General features: G+C 49.0%; 7 protein-coding genes across 7 annotated transcripts; 4 read left to right on the forward strand and 3 right to left on the reverse strand.

The window, feature by feature from the left end:
* Window positions 1–458: 458 nt before the first annotated feature.
* On the forward strand, window positions 459–2,708 carry F9C07_2173970 (uncharacterized protein). The gene is made up of 3 exons (XM_041295400.2): window positions 459–1,038; window positions 1,099–1,155; window positions 1,224–2,708. Exons 1-3 carry the CDS (start codon window positions 652–654, stop codon window positions 2,520–2,522), a joined length of 1,743 nt encoding a protein of 580 aa, XP_041151345.1. The 5' UTR covers window positions 459–651; the 3' UTR covers window positions 2,523–2,708.
* Window positions 2,709–7,174, reverse strand: F9C07_2287259 (alfa-L-rhamnosidase). Its single transcript, XM_041287553.2, has one exon. It carries the CDS (start codon window positions 6,018–6,020, stop codon window positions 3,420–3,422), a length of 2,601 nt encoding a protein of 866 aa, XP_041151344.1. The 5' UTR covers window positions 6,021–7,174; the 3' UTR covers window positions 2,709–3,419.
* Window positions 7,175–7,192: 18 nt separating this feature from the next.
* F9C07_1933755 (glycosyl hydrolase family 43 protein) lies at window positions 7,193–9,508 on the forward strand. Its single transcript, XM_071508502.1, has 10 exons — window positions 7,193–7,526; window positions 7,582–7,642; window positions 7,706–7,797; window positions 7,863–8,074; window positions 8,133–8,220; window positions 8,279–8,423; window positions 8,485–8,490; window positions 8,549–8,684; window positions 8,738–8,828; window positions 8,902–9,508. The coding sequence occupies exons 1-10, from the start codon at window positions 7,440–7,442 to the stop codon at window positions 9,349–9,351; spliced, it is 1,368 nt and encodes a 455-aa protein (XP_071367321.1). The 5' UTR covers window positions 7,193–7,439; the 3' UTR covers window positions 9,352–9,508.
* A 157-nt stretch (window positions 9,509–9,665) lies between these two features.
* On the reverse strand, window positions 9,666–10,478 carry F9C07_12614 (putative alanyl-tRNA synthetase; the record flags this gene model as incomplete). Its single annotated transcript, XM_041287552.1, has 1 exon — window positions 9,666–10,478. One exon carries the CDS (start codon window positions 10,476–10,478, stop codon window positions 9,666–9,668), a length of 813 nt encoding a protein of 270 aa, XP_041151342.1.
* Window positions 10,479–11,954: 1,476 nt separating this feature from the next.
* On the forward strand, window positions 11,955–14,044 carry F9C07_12615 (putative amino acid transporter; the record flags this gene model as incomplete). The annotated part of the gene is made up of 7 exons (XM_041295398.1): window positions 11,955–12,104; window positions 12,240–12,439; window positions 12,505–12,552; window positions 12,609–12,742; window positions 12,797–12,978; window positions 13,026–13,724; window positions 13,805–14,044. The coding sequence occupies 7 exons, from the start codon at window positions 11,955–11,957 to the stop codon at window positions 14,042–14,044; spliced, it is 1,653 nt and encodes a 550-aa protein (XP_041151341.1).
* Window positions 14,045–14,185: 141 nt separating this feature from the next.
* On the reverse strand, window positions 14,186–14,486 carry F9C07_12616 (uncharacterized protein; the record flags this gene model as incomplete). Its single annotated transcript, XM_071507864.1, has 2 exons — window positions 14,186–14,243; window positions 14,359–14,486. The coding sequence occupies 2 exons, from the start codon at window positions 14,484–14,486 to the stop codon at window positions 14,186–14,188; spliced, it is 186 nt and encodes a 61-aa protein (XP_071367322.1).
* A 1,049-nt stretch (window positions 14,487–15,535) lies between these two features.
* F9C07_12617 (peptidylarginine deiminase) lies at window positions 15,536–16,678 on the forward strand (the record flags this gene model as incomplete). The annotated part of the gene is made up of 1 exon (XM_041287559.1): window positions 15,536–16,678. One exon carries the CDS (start codon window positions 15,536–15,538, stop codon window positions 16,676–16,678), a length of 1,143 nt encoding a protein of 380 aa, XP_041151340.1.
* Between the last annotated feature and the right edge of the window lie 101 nt (window positions 16,679–16,779).

Consider the following 16,779-nt stretch of genomic DNA (forward strand, 5'->3'; position numbering starts at 1 on the left):
TTACCTTTTTAATGGTCAACCCTGGATTCTCTGTTGTATGAAAGTGTAATTACTAGGACTAGTACATCTGATGCTAATGGTAGTAAACACATTGCAGAAGCGACAACATACCGCGGCCTGATTATGTGTCTGTCGCCACCTGGTGGGTCAATAGCTTCCAGTGTCTTTAAACCTGATATGTATTTCCAGGATGGCGCGGATAGTATGAAGTGACAGCCAATTATACGTCTCGGTAGAGAGGGACCTCTATGCGGTTCTACTAGCATGAAGAGGGGTTAGATGCGATAACATCAGCATAGCGACATTTCACCATAAGTTGTGTACTGGAATCCGGGTTCGACGTTGTATTGACGAATTATACTCGATGAAGATATTGCATTAATGGCATGGATCAGGTAGTAATGTGCTGCGGGTTAAAACTGCAGCATTAATATCGAGATAAACAGGGAAGGAGTGAGTAACTACGTCTGCAGTAAGAGCAAATATCCTTGGAGATGCGACTCGGAGTAGTATAAAGGCGGCCTTCAATCCGTACTGCCCTTCCATCCAAGCGCTCAATTGAAATTCAATAGGAAGCTCTAGCACAACACTAGCGAGGTTATCATTCCATCTTCAGATTATCATCTCTTTATCGAAGTCCGACTCGGAAACATGGCTCTGGCGTACCCCGAAGGCGAGTGCTTCTTCAAGCGTTCCGCCTTGAACTCCAGTAACAAGAGCTTCTATCAAGCCGATCGTGCGGACCATTTCTATGGTCACTTCCTTCTTGAGTTCATCTGGAACGTGCCAACTCATACGGGAGATGCTGCACGCAAAACCCATAAACACCCGCGTTCCACATACCACCTGAATGACCTGAGTACATGGACGCCACCACCGATGATGTACAAGACGAACGGTCCTTACATAGGAAGCTGGTCACAGCTGCCCTTTGTGTATGGCTCACATTACTCCAAGGGAAAGCAGCGCCGGGTGCAGCATAATCTTTGCACTAATGCCGACCGACTTCAGGCCCAGATGAAAGGTGCTGCTATGGAGGTTAATCTCACACGTTCCGCCTAAGTCAGCTAGTATAATCGACTAACATCTGCCTCCCAGTCCTGGTTCATGATCATGCCGATGCCCAAGAGGCAGGAAGGCTGGGTGTTCATTGATGTCAGTACATTTGCTCCAAGCCATATGTTGCCAATACTAACTGCTCCACTCACTTCATAATTCTATAGCGCCTGACAAATATTCGAGGCATTTACATCCCGGTAGCACACCAAGCGTCCGAGGACCATCCGGAGCTTTGCACCTTTGTGCATGTCAACTTCGCTACAGCGGATGGTACGGTTAACATGTTCCATCACACTGGTAATGCGAAAAACCCGAAGACATTCTGGAAGCCTGTCACATTGAAGAAGACGGTCGGCCTGCAGGATTGGAGCAACTTGACCGTGGGGTTCAATATCAACGGTCTGGTAAATCTTCTCTCACTGCCTCGCCAGCTACGTGCCCAAAATGCCTTCACCTCCAAGAATATTATTATTCTGGAAAGCGATATGGTGGCAAGCCCTAGGGTGGAGCGAAGCTACGATGACGGCACAGACTTTGACTGGGCCAAGGTTGCTGGAGCCAACTTTGGCCTGAGTATCCAATGGAAGCCTGCCCCTCAAAAGCAGGACTGGCTAGAGAACTTCGTAAAGAACTCCTTGACTATCGCTGTTGGCTTTATTCCTGGTGTTGGGCCCATCGCGGCTATTGCGTTCCCGTTGATCTGGACGGCTATTGCTGATCCGGACTCGTTCGTCGATACCTGGAGGAACCTCTGTCCCGGAGTGGATCTGCAGCTGAAGCTCCTGGAGGCTATCAAAGATAGTGCTAAGGAGACTCGGGAATACCTTCCAGACGGATGGGAGAAGACAGCTCTCGGTCCTAAATTTCTTTCCGGTTCTCATGCCACTGGCATGAGGGTGGCAGCTTTGGTCTCGGACACCGGCAGCAAACAGGATGACCTGGGATCGGAGGCTCTTATTATCAACGAACTAAAAGCCTTGGTGGGCGAGTCTGCCGATGGGCTTGGTCAGGCCCTCGACCCTGGGAGACCGGAAGACCAAATTGTCATCCTGGAGGCTGATACGGAGGCTGTTGGAGATGGCGACGTCAAAGACAATGATCACCGCCTTGAAGACCAGGTCGACGTAGAGGTCGTTCCTGACAAAGTGACCCTGGATGAGGTCGGCCCTGACATGAGCTTTAAACTGGCTGAGCAAGCCCTAAAGGACACTGCAAGGTCAGAGGATGAAAGTGAGTGGAAGAAGCTTGTGGATAACGCGGTAGAGACAGCCAAGGATATAGCTTCGAAGCTCCCAACTATCCCTGGAATAGGGCACAAGGATGAAAGCTCCAGTAATGACAGTCAGAATGACCCTGCTGAGGATCCCACCGCGAGCGATGGTCCCGTGAATGATTTCAATTGGATGGATGACTACTTCAAAGCCCTCTTTTCAGGCACTCTTCCGCTCGAAGGACAGGCGTGAGATATGTGCGTGCTATACCGGAAAGTAGAAACACTACAACGAAAACGGGAATTTATGCTGTCACACGAGGTGTTAAACCATCGCTCCGCGCAGGAGTAGTTTATTTATAGTGATTTATTTACAATTTCTAGGACTGCTTATATTGATTGAACAAAGCTATAATTACTAGAGCCAGTGATACGAAGCCTTGCATACTCTATACCTCTTCAGTCTACCAGCATATGGGTAGACATGAACGGACTTGATCCTTCAACATATCGTTGTTTAATTATACTGCAGTATAGGACACATTAGCCATGCGCTGGAGGCATTTCTGCTGAAACTGCAAGGCAGAAAGTATGCCCCGAGCCATCTTTCGTTTCCTTCAGAGAGACCCTCGACCCTGTTTGCCTAGAACTAAATAAGAACCTGCCTTTTACTGACCCAAGTATTCCATCATGGTGGAAGAAAGCTATATAATATCTCAACATTTAACTTAGCCTCTTTAAAGGGCCCATCAAGAGGCATACAGATTGCAGAAGTCACTATTGGACAATCACTGTATCACCCTGCAATTTAAAATTATTAAGTGAAGCTACAGGTTGTCACCTCCGAACCTGCCTTCACAACGTTGCGGGACTGATCGCTAGCTGAGCGTCCGGGTGGTAATGGAATCTTTGCCTAGGATCTGTTGTGAAGCTCGGGGGCGATGTCATTATAGGACCCAGGCATCTCTTCTAGCGCAATCGATGTAGATAGAAATAGTTATTCGTGACAGGGATGGTGAAGGACAGTTACGTTATAAGTTTTCACCATTTGGACAATACATATTCACAAACTCTCAGCTGGGAAAAACCAGTGCAAACGTAGATGACCAAGATGCCGTTGGCAATCATTCATTTCTTAACACCCGTAGGATTACTCCCTCGACGCATTGAACTTATATTGCCCCGATCCAACCTCTTTCGTCACATTACCGTATGGCAATGTAATGACGGCATTGGTGTTTGGCGGAACGGTGACTTCTAGGTCGAAGCTATCCCCATTCAGCTCCCACTTGGCACTGACCTCTCCGTAAGGACTGATAAAGCGCGAGTTGGCACTGGTGATATTACCTCCTGGCACAGGTGCGATTTTAATCTTTTTCCAACCTGGCTCGGCAGGAGCAAGGCCACCAATAACCTGATGCATCCAATCGGCAACGGAGCCAAAGGCATAGTGGTTGAAACTTGTCATCTCACCAGGGTTGACACTACCATTTTGCAAAAGGCTGTCCCAGCGTTCCCACGTTGTAGTTCCATTTTGAACTACTTGATATAACCAGGAAGGCACCTTTGTTTGCAGCAGCATGCGGTAGAAGTCGTCTGTGGCGCCAATTTCGGCCAAAGCAAATCCCAGAGGTGGAGTTCCCGCGAAGCCTGTGCCAACAAGATAGTCATTGTCGGCAATTAGACTGCGCAAGGTATCGCCCGCAGCGGATCGCTCCTCTTCGGTTGTGAACAGGCCAAAGTGCAACCCCAGAGCATAAGCTGTTTGCGTCCGGTTTGCCATCGCACCGTCCTTCAGCCATGCTTTGCGGAATTCATCAACCAAGCTGGTGTGCTGTTCACTGTACTTGTTCGCCAAGTCGCTGTGGCCGAGGGCAGTGGAGATATTGGTAAGAAGCTCAGTCATTCGCACTAAGTAGGCGTCGGCAACAAGATGCGTGGCCGTAGTGGCATCACCTGGGTTGTCTGCTGGTGCCTTCGGGTCCAACCAATCTCCATACTGAAAGCTGTCTCGATCCCAAAGACCAGTATCTTCACGTGGAATTCCAGTATCTATCCAACCTTGGGCTTGTGAGTATTGCTCTTCCAGCATATCTAGGTCACCGTAAGCCTGATAATGGTTGAACGGCCCACCAACAGTAACGTCGCCCCATACTGCCGCAGCTCCCTGCTTCGAGTCTGTGTTCGGCGGGATGATAGGAACATACGGTGGTACGCTCATTGACCCGTTTATTTGCATCTCGGACCAAACGTCACGGTGCCAGCCTCGCCAAAATCCAGCAGTATTGTAGAGATAGTCAGCAGTAGGCCCAAAGGCGTGTGCATCTCCGGTCCATCCTAACCGCTCATCGCGTTGCGGGCAATCCGTCGGGATCGAAATGAAATTGCCCCTCATAGACCATATGACATTCTGGTGGAATTTATTAAGCAGTGCGTGGGAGCATTCGAACCAGCCTGTACGTTCCATGTCACTGTGAACGACAATTGCTCTAATAGAATCTCCGTTCAATGGTGTCGATGCCTCCGGCCAGCCGTCCACCTGTGCATACCGAAACCCGTGGGTAGTGAACCGTGGCTCCCACGTTTGGACACCATTGCCGTTTAGAATAAACGTATCAATGGCTTTGGCAAAGCGCAGTGGGCGAAGCGCAAGCTCGCCGTTTTCCAGGACTTCAGCATGATGGAAGGTGATGTTTGTACCTCTCGGACCGGATACCGAAACCCTAAGCCAGCCGGCTACATTCTGACCAAAATCGATGATAGTCTTATTGGACGGCGACTTGAAGATATTTTGAGGCTTAACCTCCTCCACCCTCCTGACTGGCGGGCCGTCTGGGGGAGTTAACTTCCCTTTCAGCGAGGGCAACTGCTTGACCGCGAGCCAATTGGTACCATTGAACGAACCCGACGACCATCCAGCTATCTTGGCCTCAAGTCGTGAGTCGTATGTCTCTCCGTTATAGATTTCAGAAGACACCGTCGGCCCGATATTTGCCTGCCAAGACGCATCGGTCGGGACCTCGAGTTTGGTTCCATCTTCCAGGGTAACGACAAGCAAGGACAGAAGACCAATCGTGTCTCCATAGTTATTTCTATGCCCTCCACTAAAGCCAAGGTTACCAGAGAACCAGCCCTCTCCGACGGTAGCGCCGATTCCGTTGTGACCTTGCTTGATAAGGTCCGTCACATCGTAGGTATCGTAGACATGTCGATTATCGTACGATTGCCATCCAGGTGCCATAACACGGTCGCCCACTCTTTGTCCGTTGATCTCCGCCTCATACACTCCGAGTGCAGTGATATACAGTCGGGCGGACTTCACGTTTTGGTCCACCCCGAAGGACTTCCTAAAGTATATCGGTCGCTTAGGTCCATTCACCTCGGTCTCGCGGTCAGCAGCAATTGGAACTGCGCTACCCCAGTCCTTATCGTTTAATAGCCCTGGCTCAACTGACGCCCAGTCAGACCATGGCGTAGAAGATTGGTCTTGGTTTCCATGGGCTCGTGCTCGGACTCTAGCCTCCTCGGCTGTCCCAAGAGCAGTGTCTGGCCATGGGACGAGAATAGAGTCGGACGAATTAACAGAGTAAACTTGCGGTACGCCGTTTCGGAGTATCTCGATATCATATCCCGCCTGTGTCCAGTTCGGCGCAATACCCTCGAATCGCCAAGAAATGCGAGGTTTAGACTCGGCAATGCCCAGCGCTTCGCGGTGGTGCTCGAATGATATCTGAGATATCGAGACCGCCATCCCTGGATTTAAAACGCAAAAAGAGTTGGTTCAGATCAGCCTCCACATCGGGCTTTCTGGTGAGTGGAAAGTTCGAGGTGGGTATTATGATAATTGGCGAAATTTGTATTCAAATATTCCACAGAGGACATTCTGAAAGGAACGACATCCTCAGATCCACGCTTGGTATTCACCCGAGCACCGAGGGCCTCAGTCAAAGGCCTCGGTCATCTAGCTGCAGCAAATCCATAGTCTTCACGCTCAGGGTATCCTCCGGGCACTTTTCCGATTAACGGTGAGCCAATTGCTGTCCTCTCACGATTCATGACAATTCCTCATTCTAATCACATTTGACGGCTGCCTAAGGGGCGGCAGAATTTGCCGACTTCCCTGCATGAAGAGTGTGGGGTATCAGTGGCACTGACTCAGTAGTGCGGGGAATCTGGGGAACAATCTATGTTGACTGTCGATCATCGGCTTTGCTGCACAGAGACTTGTCCATTACTATCCGACTGGTCTTGGCCTTCGGGGTGCATTAAACCGAGAGTAAGCAGGCTGCATAAAGGATTCTGCCGATCTCTCGGTATTTCCGGTAGCTCGGAGCAGGAGATTCACTTAAACCAGCGTGAGGATTAAACAATAGGATGAGGAGATGGAGGAGGAAATCCGTCATGTAGAAGTCAGTAGTGAGGTTTGGTGTATATCTCAAGTCCGTCTAGAATTGCCCTAGACACATTATAACACGCGATATGTCAGCAGGACAGACTACCGTTTTTGTCTTGGGCTGCTGGACTCCTTGGGACGTTTTTAATGAGACATAATAAAGAGCATAAATATTGTCCAGCTTGGGTCTGACAGTGTAGTGATACCACTGATTGTTCCTTGTTTTAACAATTGACCTTGTCCTACCTTTCCGTTGTCCTATATATATTTAAGCCTTATCTGATATGAGGGGGGCAAAAGTAACAACATAAGACAAGAAGGGAATGCCAGAGCTACCGAGCTTGGTGGTAGTCTTTAACACTATATGTGCCCTTTCGACCGGACTGCCTTAATGTATGAAAGAAAAAGAAGCTTTGTATACTAAGCCACTTGAAGAAGTCCTCATGAATATTGCTTACGCCATCTAAGAAACTGGCTAGCATCATGCAATCTGGAATTCCGTTCTAACTGGGCGAAGACTGCGGTTATATTGAAACCTGCTTGTTATGGTCGGCTTCGGCAAAATTAACGGAGTCCGCTCCGTACCCGACTCGGCAGGATTTCGGGTAATTCCGATATTGATGGACCGTGATGCATCAGTTAGACCATGCATGATAGATTGCAGCACAACCCCTCAGTCATGTCTCGACCTTTATCTTATCTGGACACATCACGCTTAAATAGTTCATTGAAGCGCACCCCCAACCAGATCGCTGGGCTTGTTCTGTCGGAAGATACATGGGGAGAGATATCGTCAAAACTATGATTCTTGGCTTGATTGCTAGCCTAGGCCAGGCAGCTGTAGCTGCGGCAGCCCTGCAAATTGTGAGGATCCTGTTGCTGACGAATTAGTATTGGTCCGATACTAAATTAAACACAGGTTCCTGGTGCTACGTGGACCGCGGCCGGCACCAACCAGCATGTTCAGGCGCATGGTGGAGGTATGGTGCATATAATTTATTTGACTGTTCTCGAGTCTTCACTGAAGCAATATGCCAAATAAGGTATTATCGAAGTCGATTCGACATACTACTGGATTGGCGAGAACAAGCTAGATGGGAGCTCCTTTCAGTCAGTCAATTGCTACTCGAGCAAGGTGGGTTCCCACTGAAAAGGCATTCCCGAAGCAATTGACTTTCCATCTAATCCTCCCTCCGACAGAATTTGGTAGAGTGGACATTTGTTGGAGAACTCCTTTCTCGTCAGAGCAGTGGAGACCTAGGCCCCGATCGCATCGTCGAGCGCCCAAAGGTGATCTACAATGACGCGACATCCAAATATGTCTTGTGGATGCACATCGATAGCAGTGATTACGGCGAGGCAAAGACCGGTGTTGCGACGTCTTCCAGTGTTTGTGGTGCATATGAATATCTGTAAGCTCGCGTTTCCGCAGCTCGCTATGTATCCTTGGACTGATGAATACGTATCAAGGGGTTCCTTCCGACCTCTTGGGTATCAATCGCGAGATATGGGTCTTTATAAAGATGACGATGGCACGGGATATCTTTTGACTGAGGATGTGAGTGACAGAATCAAATCCATGCATAATGCGGGTCAATGTAACTCAACGCTATCAGCGTCCCAATGGCCTGAGAATCAACACATTGACGGATGACTTCACCAACGTCACTGAAACGACTCATCTGTTTCCAGAACACGTGGAGGCCCCAGCTCTATACAAACAGGACGGAGTATACTTCCTGTTTGGGTCTCAGTTGACAGGTCTTCCTTCCGTCTCCCTTATTTGCTAGAGACCCCAATTGTTGACTAACGGGTAATATAGGATGGTGTATGTCATTAAGTGTCACTCAACACGATATATTCAGACAGGCTAATTAGTTGGGCAGCAAACAACGATAATAAATATGTTACTGCAACAAGCCTTAGTGGGCCCTGGACTAACTGGACCGACTTTGCCCCAAGTGGAGCCAACACATTTGAGTCTCAAACGACTTTCGTCCTGCGGGTCGGCGGTTCCGTAGTGTGAGGGCTTTTCAACGAATATATTATGAGAATTGGATTGCTAACATTCTCAGGTATATGGGAGATCGCTGGGACTCTGCAAATCTCATGAGATCAACTTATATTTGGCTCCCGTTGACAATTGAAGGAACCACCGCGACTCTGGTATGAAAGCTTCCACGGCTCTGATAGTCTTCCGATATATCCTACGAGTCTAACAATGTCTGTATCTGCACAGAACAACGAAACGGCGTGGGTGCTGCCACTTGACGGAACCTGGTCCGCCGCCGGGGATGGAACCAGCTACGAGGCCGAGTCATCTGACAGTACCCTTTCTAACGGTGCCAAGATTATTTCCTGCAGCGGCTGCTCTGGCGGGAAGTCTGTCGGGTACATTGGTGGCCCTGATGATGGAACGATTGTGGTCAACAATGTGGCCAGCGATGCGTCAACAGATACCACTATCCGTGTCCAATATGCCAACGGAAACAACTCACAGCGCTACGCAAATGTCACCGTCAATGGCCAATCTCATGTACTGGCGTTTTTGCCCTCCGGAAGTGGTAATACGCCGTTCACCTCGACTCTTCATACCACATTGGAAAAGGGCGATACAAACACGATCACTTTCAGTGCGTATGAGGAAGGATGGGGTAAGTTTCTTTCCTCTTTCTGCACCCATGCATAGTTAAGTCAATGACAATGATTAGGACCCGATCTTGATCAACTAGTTATTTCGGGGTAGACCACAAGCAGAGAAGGTCACTAAAGGGTCACGGGGTGATGCGTTGGTGGATTCTGTTTCTCGCAAACGAACCTACATTTTTGGATATAAGCATGTGACCACACGCACCCTACAATGCAGCGATAGTTTCTGAGACAGTTTGATCCACTACCACATTACAGTTCCTCTCTGTACTCTTAGAAAAGCGCCCATATAGCGAAAAACGCATTGGGAGATACAGGAATTGGGGGAATGGAATTTCATGCCACGATCTCCAATTAATTCACAGCATAGCTAACACGAGACTTCCCCGACTTCCTCGAGATCTTCGTAACGCTAGTCGGTCCACACAAATCCGTAGTATCGACATGCGTCCCTCCACAGGGATAAACCTCGGCCCCAACAATGTTCACCACGCGGAACTTCTCTCCCGGCATGAGGCTACGGTCGGGAATCAATCTTTCCAGACCCTTTTCCCGAAACATGGTTTCATCCCACCACTCAACCCGAACCTCTCGCTTGTCGGCGATATATTGATCTACCCGTTTCTGAATCGGCTCTTTCCATTTTCCTTCGATTAGACCTTGAAATTCACAGGATGCCGAGCCCGGAGCGTGAGAAGCCTTTAATTCATCAAAGTCCTGGACCTCCTTCTCCAGGAGATGTCTCACAGCAGCACCAAGGACGTGGCCTGCCGTATGAAGCCGCGAATGTAGCAGGCGCTTCTCAGCATCGACTTCTTGTCGGACTGTCTCGCCTTTCGAAAATGCAGAACATGAACCATCACCGAATCGGCCGAGGTGCAAGACTTGGCCTTGTCCGGTCGCATCCATGCGGACGGCCGTCACCGTAAACGTGGTTCCTGCGGGTCCTGTCATTGTGCCCACGTCGGAGGGCTGGCCGCCCCCTTGAGGATGGAAGATTGTCTTTTCAGTGGCGACGACATGGTCATCATCGTTTCCCGCGGGAAAGAGCTGGCGGTTGGGATCTTCCAGTTCGTTGAAGCGATATACTGTTGTGACGGGTGTGTCGAGCGAAAGAAGGTTCCAATCGTGCTGGTAGGCGAGGAACGTCCGGCTAGACGCGGCCATTGTAATTTTGCGTGCGGAAGAATGTAGCCAAGAGTGTTGAAACCTTGCTTGCGGGGTTGACCAGTTTTGGGCGCGGATTTCGTGGATTGGCGGACGCGGGGAAGGAGATCTTGGTCTTACCCGCTGGGTGCAACCGGGAGGGGAACTTTATTCATCTCTGCGCAGTGCCTTAATCCAGTCTAGAGAGAAAAATCCGGATGGTTCAATTGGTCTCCATGGAAGGACGCTATGAACGTGGAGGGAAGGAGATTGCGACCTTTGTGGGGCCCATCCGGCGCCAAGACGAGGAAGTACAGTAAAACCAGTAAACCACCAGGGACCAGAGGATCTACAACCGGTAGGTAACCGGCCCGGTGAGCATCATGAGTACAGGTGTGGGACTCATGCGGGGTAAAATACGAGAATCAGGTCTGTTCAACGTCAAGGTTTGCCTTGAAGATGCTAGATAAGCGTGGAGGCGCGATTAAGCTTACGATGAGTTTATGGTCTGAGCGTGGTGAGCTTGCCTTAAACCTGTAGAAAGTGTAAACACTGTTCCCAATGCGTCTATCTCCCTCCAGCTGGAGATGAGCTGAAGAAAACATCTGTATAGGGTTCTGGTCTTGTACACCAGTAACATCAAATGGCAGGCTTTGTGTCTACAGAGCACCTATGTGCACTATGATACGCATTGAATTGGATATAGGTAACGTGATGGCATTGCCCTAGTCTGAAAGAACAGTGGAGAACCGATATGCAAGACGCGGGGTTGCAAAGGGCTTCTTACCTTCACCGAGTGCGGCCGGTACTCTCCGTAAATTACAGTAAGAATGCTAGAAACCAGGTATACGAGTCTGCCAACCGGCAATCCACTTCCGATCTGTTGCCCCGGCCCATGTCCATACTAGTATCCATACTAGTAGTAGTCAGGACGAGCAAGCATTGCACTGATAAGATTGCGAACATAATGAAAGATCCATTCAATATTGGACTGAAGCAAATAAGCAACTCTGGTTGTCTAGAAAATCTATGATTTCAAATTGGCAGTTAGCATACTGGTTGCGGAGGGATAACCCGGAAAACTGAGCGGAGTATGTGGGGGAGCAGAAATTGGACAACTGCCCGAATTTATGGTTAAAAGCTCGTACAGGTTTTCCCCGGATCCTGTAGCTGTGGATATGATAACGGGCTTCTTATTTAGGTAGCCTAGGCGATGTGGGGACGAAATACGTTTGAATATCTTTCGCAGTGCGCACATGAAATAGATATTGGGTAATGATGAGAGTGCTTGAGAAAAGTCTCCAAGATCTACGTCTAGCCCTGTTCCATTGCCATCCAATCGAGTGACATGTATACCTCTCTATAGCTCCACATCCATCCGTATGTATATTTGAACGTGGCCCACCTCGTAGTCAATGGATTCCGCTCTAGGCGTACTTGACACCTTACATCAATCATCTCACAATTGTACATAGTTGTGAAGCATATGGTTTCACTATGGCTAGCTTTGATCAAGAGGCCAAAGAAGGCAATGATGCTAAGAATCCAACGAACACTCCCGATGCCCTGGCCGGGGATGTTGAGGAAGCAAATGGCAATACACTTAAGAGGGCCCTCGAAGGCCGACACATTCAGATGATCGCGATGGTGAGTCAATGTTATCCGCGTCATTGATCCCAGCATGAGATGAAGACATCCACACGAAGAATAGAAATCCAATTTCTCGATTGCGGATAGTGCGCAAGGATCAAACCTCACTAACGATGAGCTACCACTTACTAGGGCGGAGCAATTGGCGCAGGTCTGTTTGTCGGCTCAGGTGAAGCGCTTGCAAACGGTGGCCCTGCTTCTGTCCTGATAGGTTATCTTATTGTGGGAGTTCTGCTGCTGTGCACAATTATGTCTCTCGGGGAACTAGCCATTATGTATCCGATTAATGGAGCTTTCTATCAATATAGCACTCGGTTCATAGATCCTTGTTGGTCAGTCCTAGGCTCATATTTTACCCACTTAGCCTTGTCATCGCTAACAGGTCTAACTTGCATAGGGGCTTTGCGATCGGTTGGGCGTATTCCCTCGGCTGGCTTGTCACTTTGTGTGCTTTACAACCTCATGATTGTTTGTAACCGGGACTAACAGATTCAATTACAGACCCTTTGAAATTACTGCAGCCAGTTTAACAATCGAATACTGGAACTCGGACTTGAATCCCGCAATATTCGTTAGTATCTTCCTAATTGTGCTGGTCATAATTCAAGTCTTTGGAGTGCGCGGTTACGGCGAGGGTCAGTCCTGCTCCTTTCACAGAAAGGGACACTTGAACTGACACATTTCTGCAGTGGAATTTGTACTTTCCATAATCAAGGTGATAGCATGTATAGGGCTGATCATTCTGGGGATCATTATCAATACCGGTGGCGTCCCTGGCAGTCCTCAAGGATATATTGGTGGAAAATATTGGCGTGATCCGGGCGCCTTTGCAAACGGGTTCAAAGGGTTCTGCGCGGTATTTGTGAATGCGGTAAGTGGCACAGCCTCCATTTATATATGAGAACTGACCGTGTCAAGGCAGTAGCTTTTAGTGGTACAGAACTCGTCGGTCTCGCAGCGGCAGAGACAAAGCATCCCCAGAAAACCCTTCCCACGGCCACGAAGCAGGTCCTGTGGCGCGTGACCATATTCTACATTGTGAACCTCCTCATCGTCGGTCTCAACGTTCCACACAATAGCCCCCAGCTGCTCGGCTCAGGTGACGCAGCGAGTTCCGCTGGAGTCAGCGCAAATGCCAGTCCCTTTGTCCTGGCCATTCAAGATGCTGGCATCCACGTCCTGCCGTCAATTATCAACGCAGTCGTCCTGATTTCCAGTCTGAGTGTGGCCAATTCTTCAACATTCGCCTCTACAAGAACGCTACAAGCCCTAGCCGCCGATGGAGGCGCCCCGTCATTTTTCGCCTATATCGATAAGGCCGGTCGCCCTCTAGCCCCAATCGCTCTCCAGGTGCTCTTCGGCTTCCTAGCATACCTCCAGTTCGCGTCTTCCGGTCTAACTATATTCAACTGGCTGCTTTCTATTGCTGGCGTGTCAACTGTAATGATGAACCTGAGTATCAACATGGCCCACATCCGGTTTCGTCTGGCTCTAAAGGCCCAGAATCGCAGCACGGACGAAATTCCATGGAAGTCCACCCTGGGAACCGTGGGAAGCTCTATTGGAGCTTTTCTTTCCGCTATTGCTCTTGTTGCGATGTTTTATTCCGCGCTTTATGTGAGTTGGACCTATACTGAATCAAGCACTCTCTCCCCCGTACCCTGTGACAAAGAAAATGCTGACCTGTCTATCAATAGGCACCGGGTGGGGACCCCCCAAGCGCATTCAATTTCTTCCAGCAATATCTCGCTGGATTTATGGGCCTCGTTCTAATGATCTTCTGGAAAGTGTGGAATCGGCAGTGGTGGCTTGGAGTCCCCCTCCGGCAGATTGATCTAGACACTGGCAGGCGATTTATGGAAATGGAGCAGGTTACTCCAGATGAAACGGGAGAAAGCCTTCCCTGGTGGAAGAGAGCGAAACAGACAATCTGCTGAGGGATGGTGTCGCCGTAGTATTTCATGACTTACGTGCTATGATCACGTGAGTGACGCAGGAGTCGCCTATCTAAGAACGTTAGACTAGGTGAGATAGCGGTTAGGTGGGTTATAGATTAGAGCGCATTTAGATGAGCGAGCTTATGCAATGCGGTTGGTGAGAATCCCAGTGGGAATTTGACTTTGCATCCAAAGAGCTCTGCGGAAGTGTCTATAGCAGGATCTTTACAAGGACACGGGGCGGATCTTCTAGCGGACTAGATAGATTACTACTTCTACAGATAATCGCACTCTTTCGGTTAGTAAAAACCTACCTAATCATATCTGTGGCTCCATAAATGTAGTACTCGCGGTACACCTTGGGCAGTTTCCTGCTTGCCTCATATTGAAGATCATGGATCGAAAGGACATGTTTATCGTAAACGAGTGGTCGAATGCTCATTGCTGATCCTATTCAATTGGCAAATGCACGAGAAGTTGAGAGGAGACTAAGGTCCCTTGTGACAGAGCATATATACTGATTTCTGGTAGATGCGTTGCAGTGCACTTAGAGCACTGGAAAGACAGTATGTTCCAATCATATCCTGTGGCGTGAGGGGAAGGACAGTCGATTTGCAGTATATGTATGAAAATAGTTCTCTTGTCGTTATCATACTTTGCCAATGCTCGTTTAAGGCTACTGTTATCTTGCATGAACTGGAGACCGAACGGAGTTGCCTAGACACATATTAATAGTACGCTAGTTATTAGCATCCTTGTTTTAGTTATCCTGATGGAGGCAAGACTCTCCGACAGACACGAATGGTTGGTCAGACTATATGAGACCGACCCACACAAATATATTCCTATTTATTTTAGCTAAACTAGTAGTCGTTCCCTATTGCTAACAAGTGCCCAGGCTTCCTTCAAAATGGCATCGTTACAGAGTAATCGACTGCTTGCAATGACCATTATTGTTCGAGAATTTAGATCCTCACTATAATTCTGTAATATTTATGTTTGAACCTAAAATACCAGTTTGAATGAAACTACTGCGCCTTCGCTTATCGAGTTAGCAAGGTCTTGATATGAAACATGGAGCAATCCGTCTTGGAGACTTATGGAGAGGAAGTGAGTCAACGGTAATCTCATTGCTTCCCCTCTCATTGTGTATTTGTGTTAAGACATCAAGTGGGGCGATAACTTTCTATTAGGTTATATATTTTCCACTGGGCAAGAGGTGCCGAGCGGATCTAAGCCCCCTCACTATCGGGCTATGAGAATGAATATTTAACAGTATATATCCTACAGCTCCCCAGAAGCCAAAAGTGAATAATTTCCTTTAATACGCCCAGGACCCTGAACCATCCATTACCTTCCCTGTCGAAAGCCGGGTTCTAGTAAGATTCACGTGCCACACGGAAGACACGGGTTCTGCCGCACCCTAACCACCCCACATTTTATCAAGACCTCACTCTATCTTCATACACATGCTTCAAACCCTTTGAAACCATGGCCAACCTGCTGCGCAGATATGTTGCCCCGGCAGAGACTGCTCGTCACGTCGCGACGATCCTGGGATTCCCTTCAAAGATCTCAATCGCTGCAAACTACTATGAGGACGCGTGCAAGGAGATCGCCAGTCTAGCCTCTGCGATCTCTGCCTTTGAGCCAGTGCGTCTGTACACGCGTCCAGAAGATGTTTCGAGAGCACGAGACTTGGTTAGCAAAAGTATCCCCATTTTCAACGGCACAGATTCAAACATCAATATCATTCCGTTCAGCACAAATCATTTGTGGGTCCGCGACACCGGTCCCGTCTATGTCTATGGAACTGGCGCGCATGCCAAAGATCGCTTTGCTGTTAACTTTCGGTTCAGTGAATGGGGCAAGAAGGACGACATCGGCGATCATTACCGAGCTACAGATGGGCTAGACTGGCCCGTGATGGGACCTGAGCAAGTCAGAGAGAATGCGACCTTTGCTCAACAAGTCATCGGCAATGACACCTCTCCAGCCCCAGTAGTTCAGGTCGAGTCCAAGATTTGCTTGGAAGGTGGCGCATTAGTTCTGGATGGTGATGGCACGCTCCTCGCGACGGAGAGCAGCATCTTGAACGAGAACCGCAACCCGGGCCTCTCTCGTGCTGAGATCGAAGAGGAACTGCAACGACTGTTGGGCGTGGAGAAGATCATCTGGTTCCCCGGCAGGCGAGATCTTGATGTCACAGATGTCCATGCAGACGCCGAGCTGAACTTTGTTCGACCGGGTGTGGTAGTCCTCTCCAAGCCACATCCCAGTGTACCGCAGCCTTGGCAGGATGTGCACAACGAGATCCGAGATATTTTGGACCGGGAGGTCGATGCAAAGGGGCGTCGATTTGAGGTACATATCGTGGAGGAGCCGGATCCCACTATATTTGGAGACTTATCTTATCCTGATCCTGCAACGAATTATGTCAACTTCTACTTTGTCAATGGCGGTCTCATTCTCCCTCAATTTGGGGATCCAGTTAAAGATGCAGAGGCTGTTTCCACGTTGCAGAAGCTGTGCCCTGAACATAAGGTCACACAGGTACCCGTCCGTGGCCTCCCGTTGGCTGGCGGTGTTATACACTGCTCGACCCAGCCTGTCGTTGCGGTCGGCGAGCAGTGATAGAATCGTCCATTAGAAGATGGCCTTCCGCTAACATACACCATGTATACTACCCATCCGGTCCTAGTAGAGTCAAATTGGGCCACAGAATGACTATCTCC

The sequence above is a fragment of the Aspergillus flavus genome, chromosome 8 (genome assembly GCF_009017415.1).
Source record: "Aspergillus flavus chromosome 8, complete sequence".
Lineage (NCBI taxonomy): Eukaryota > Fungi > Ascomycota > Eurotiomycetes > Eurotiales > Aspergillaceae > Aspergillus > Aspergillus flavus.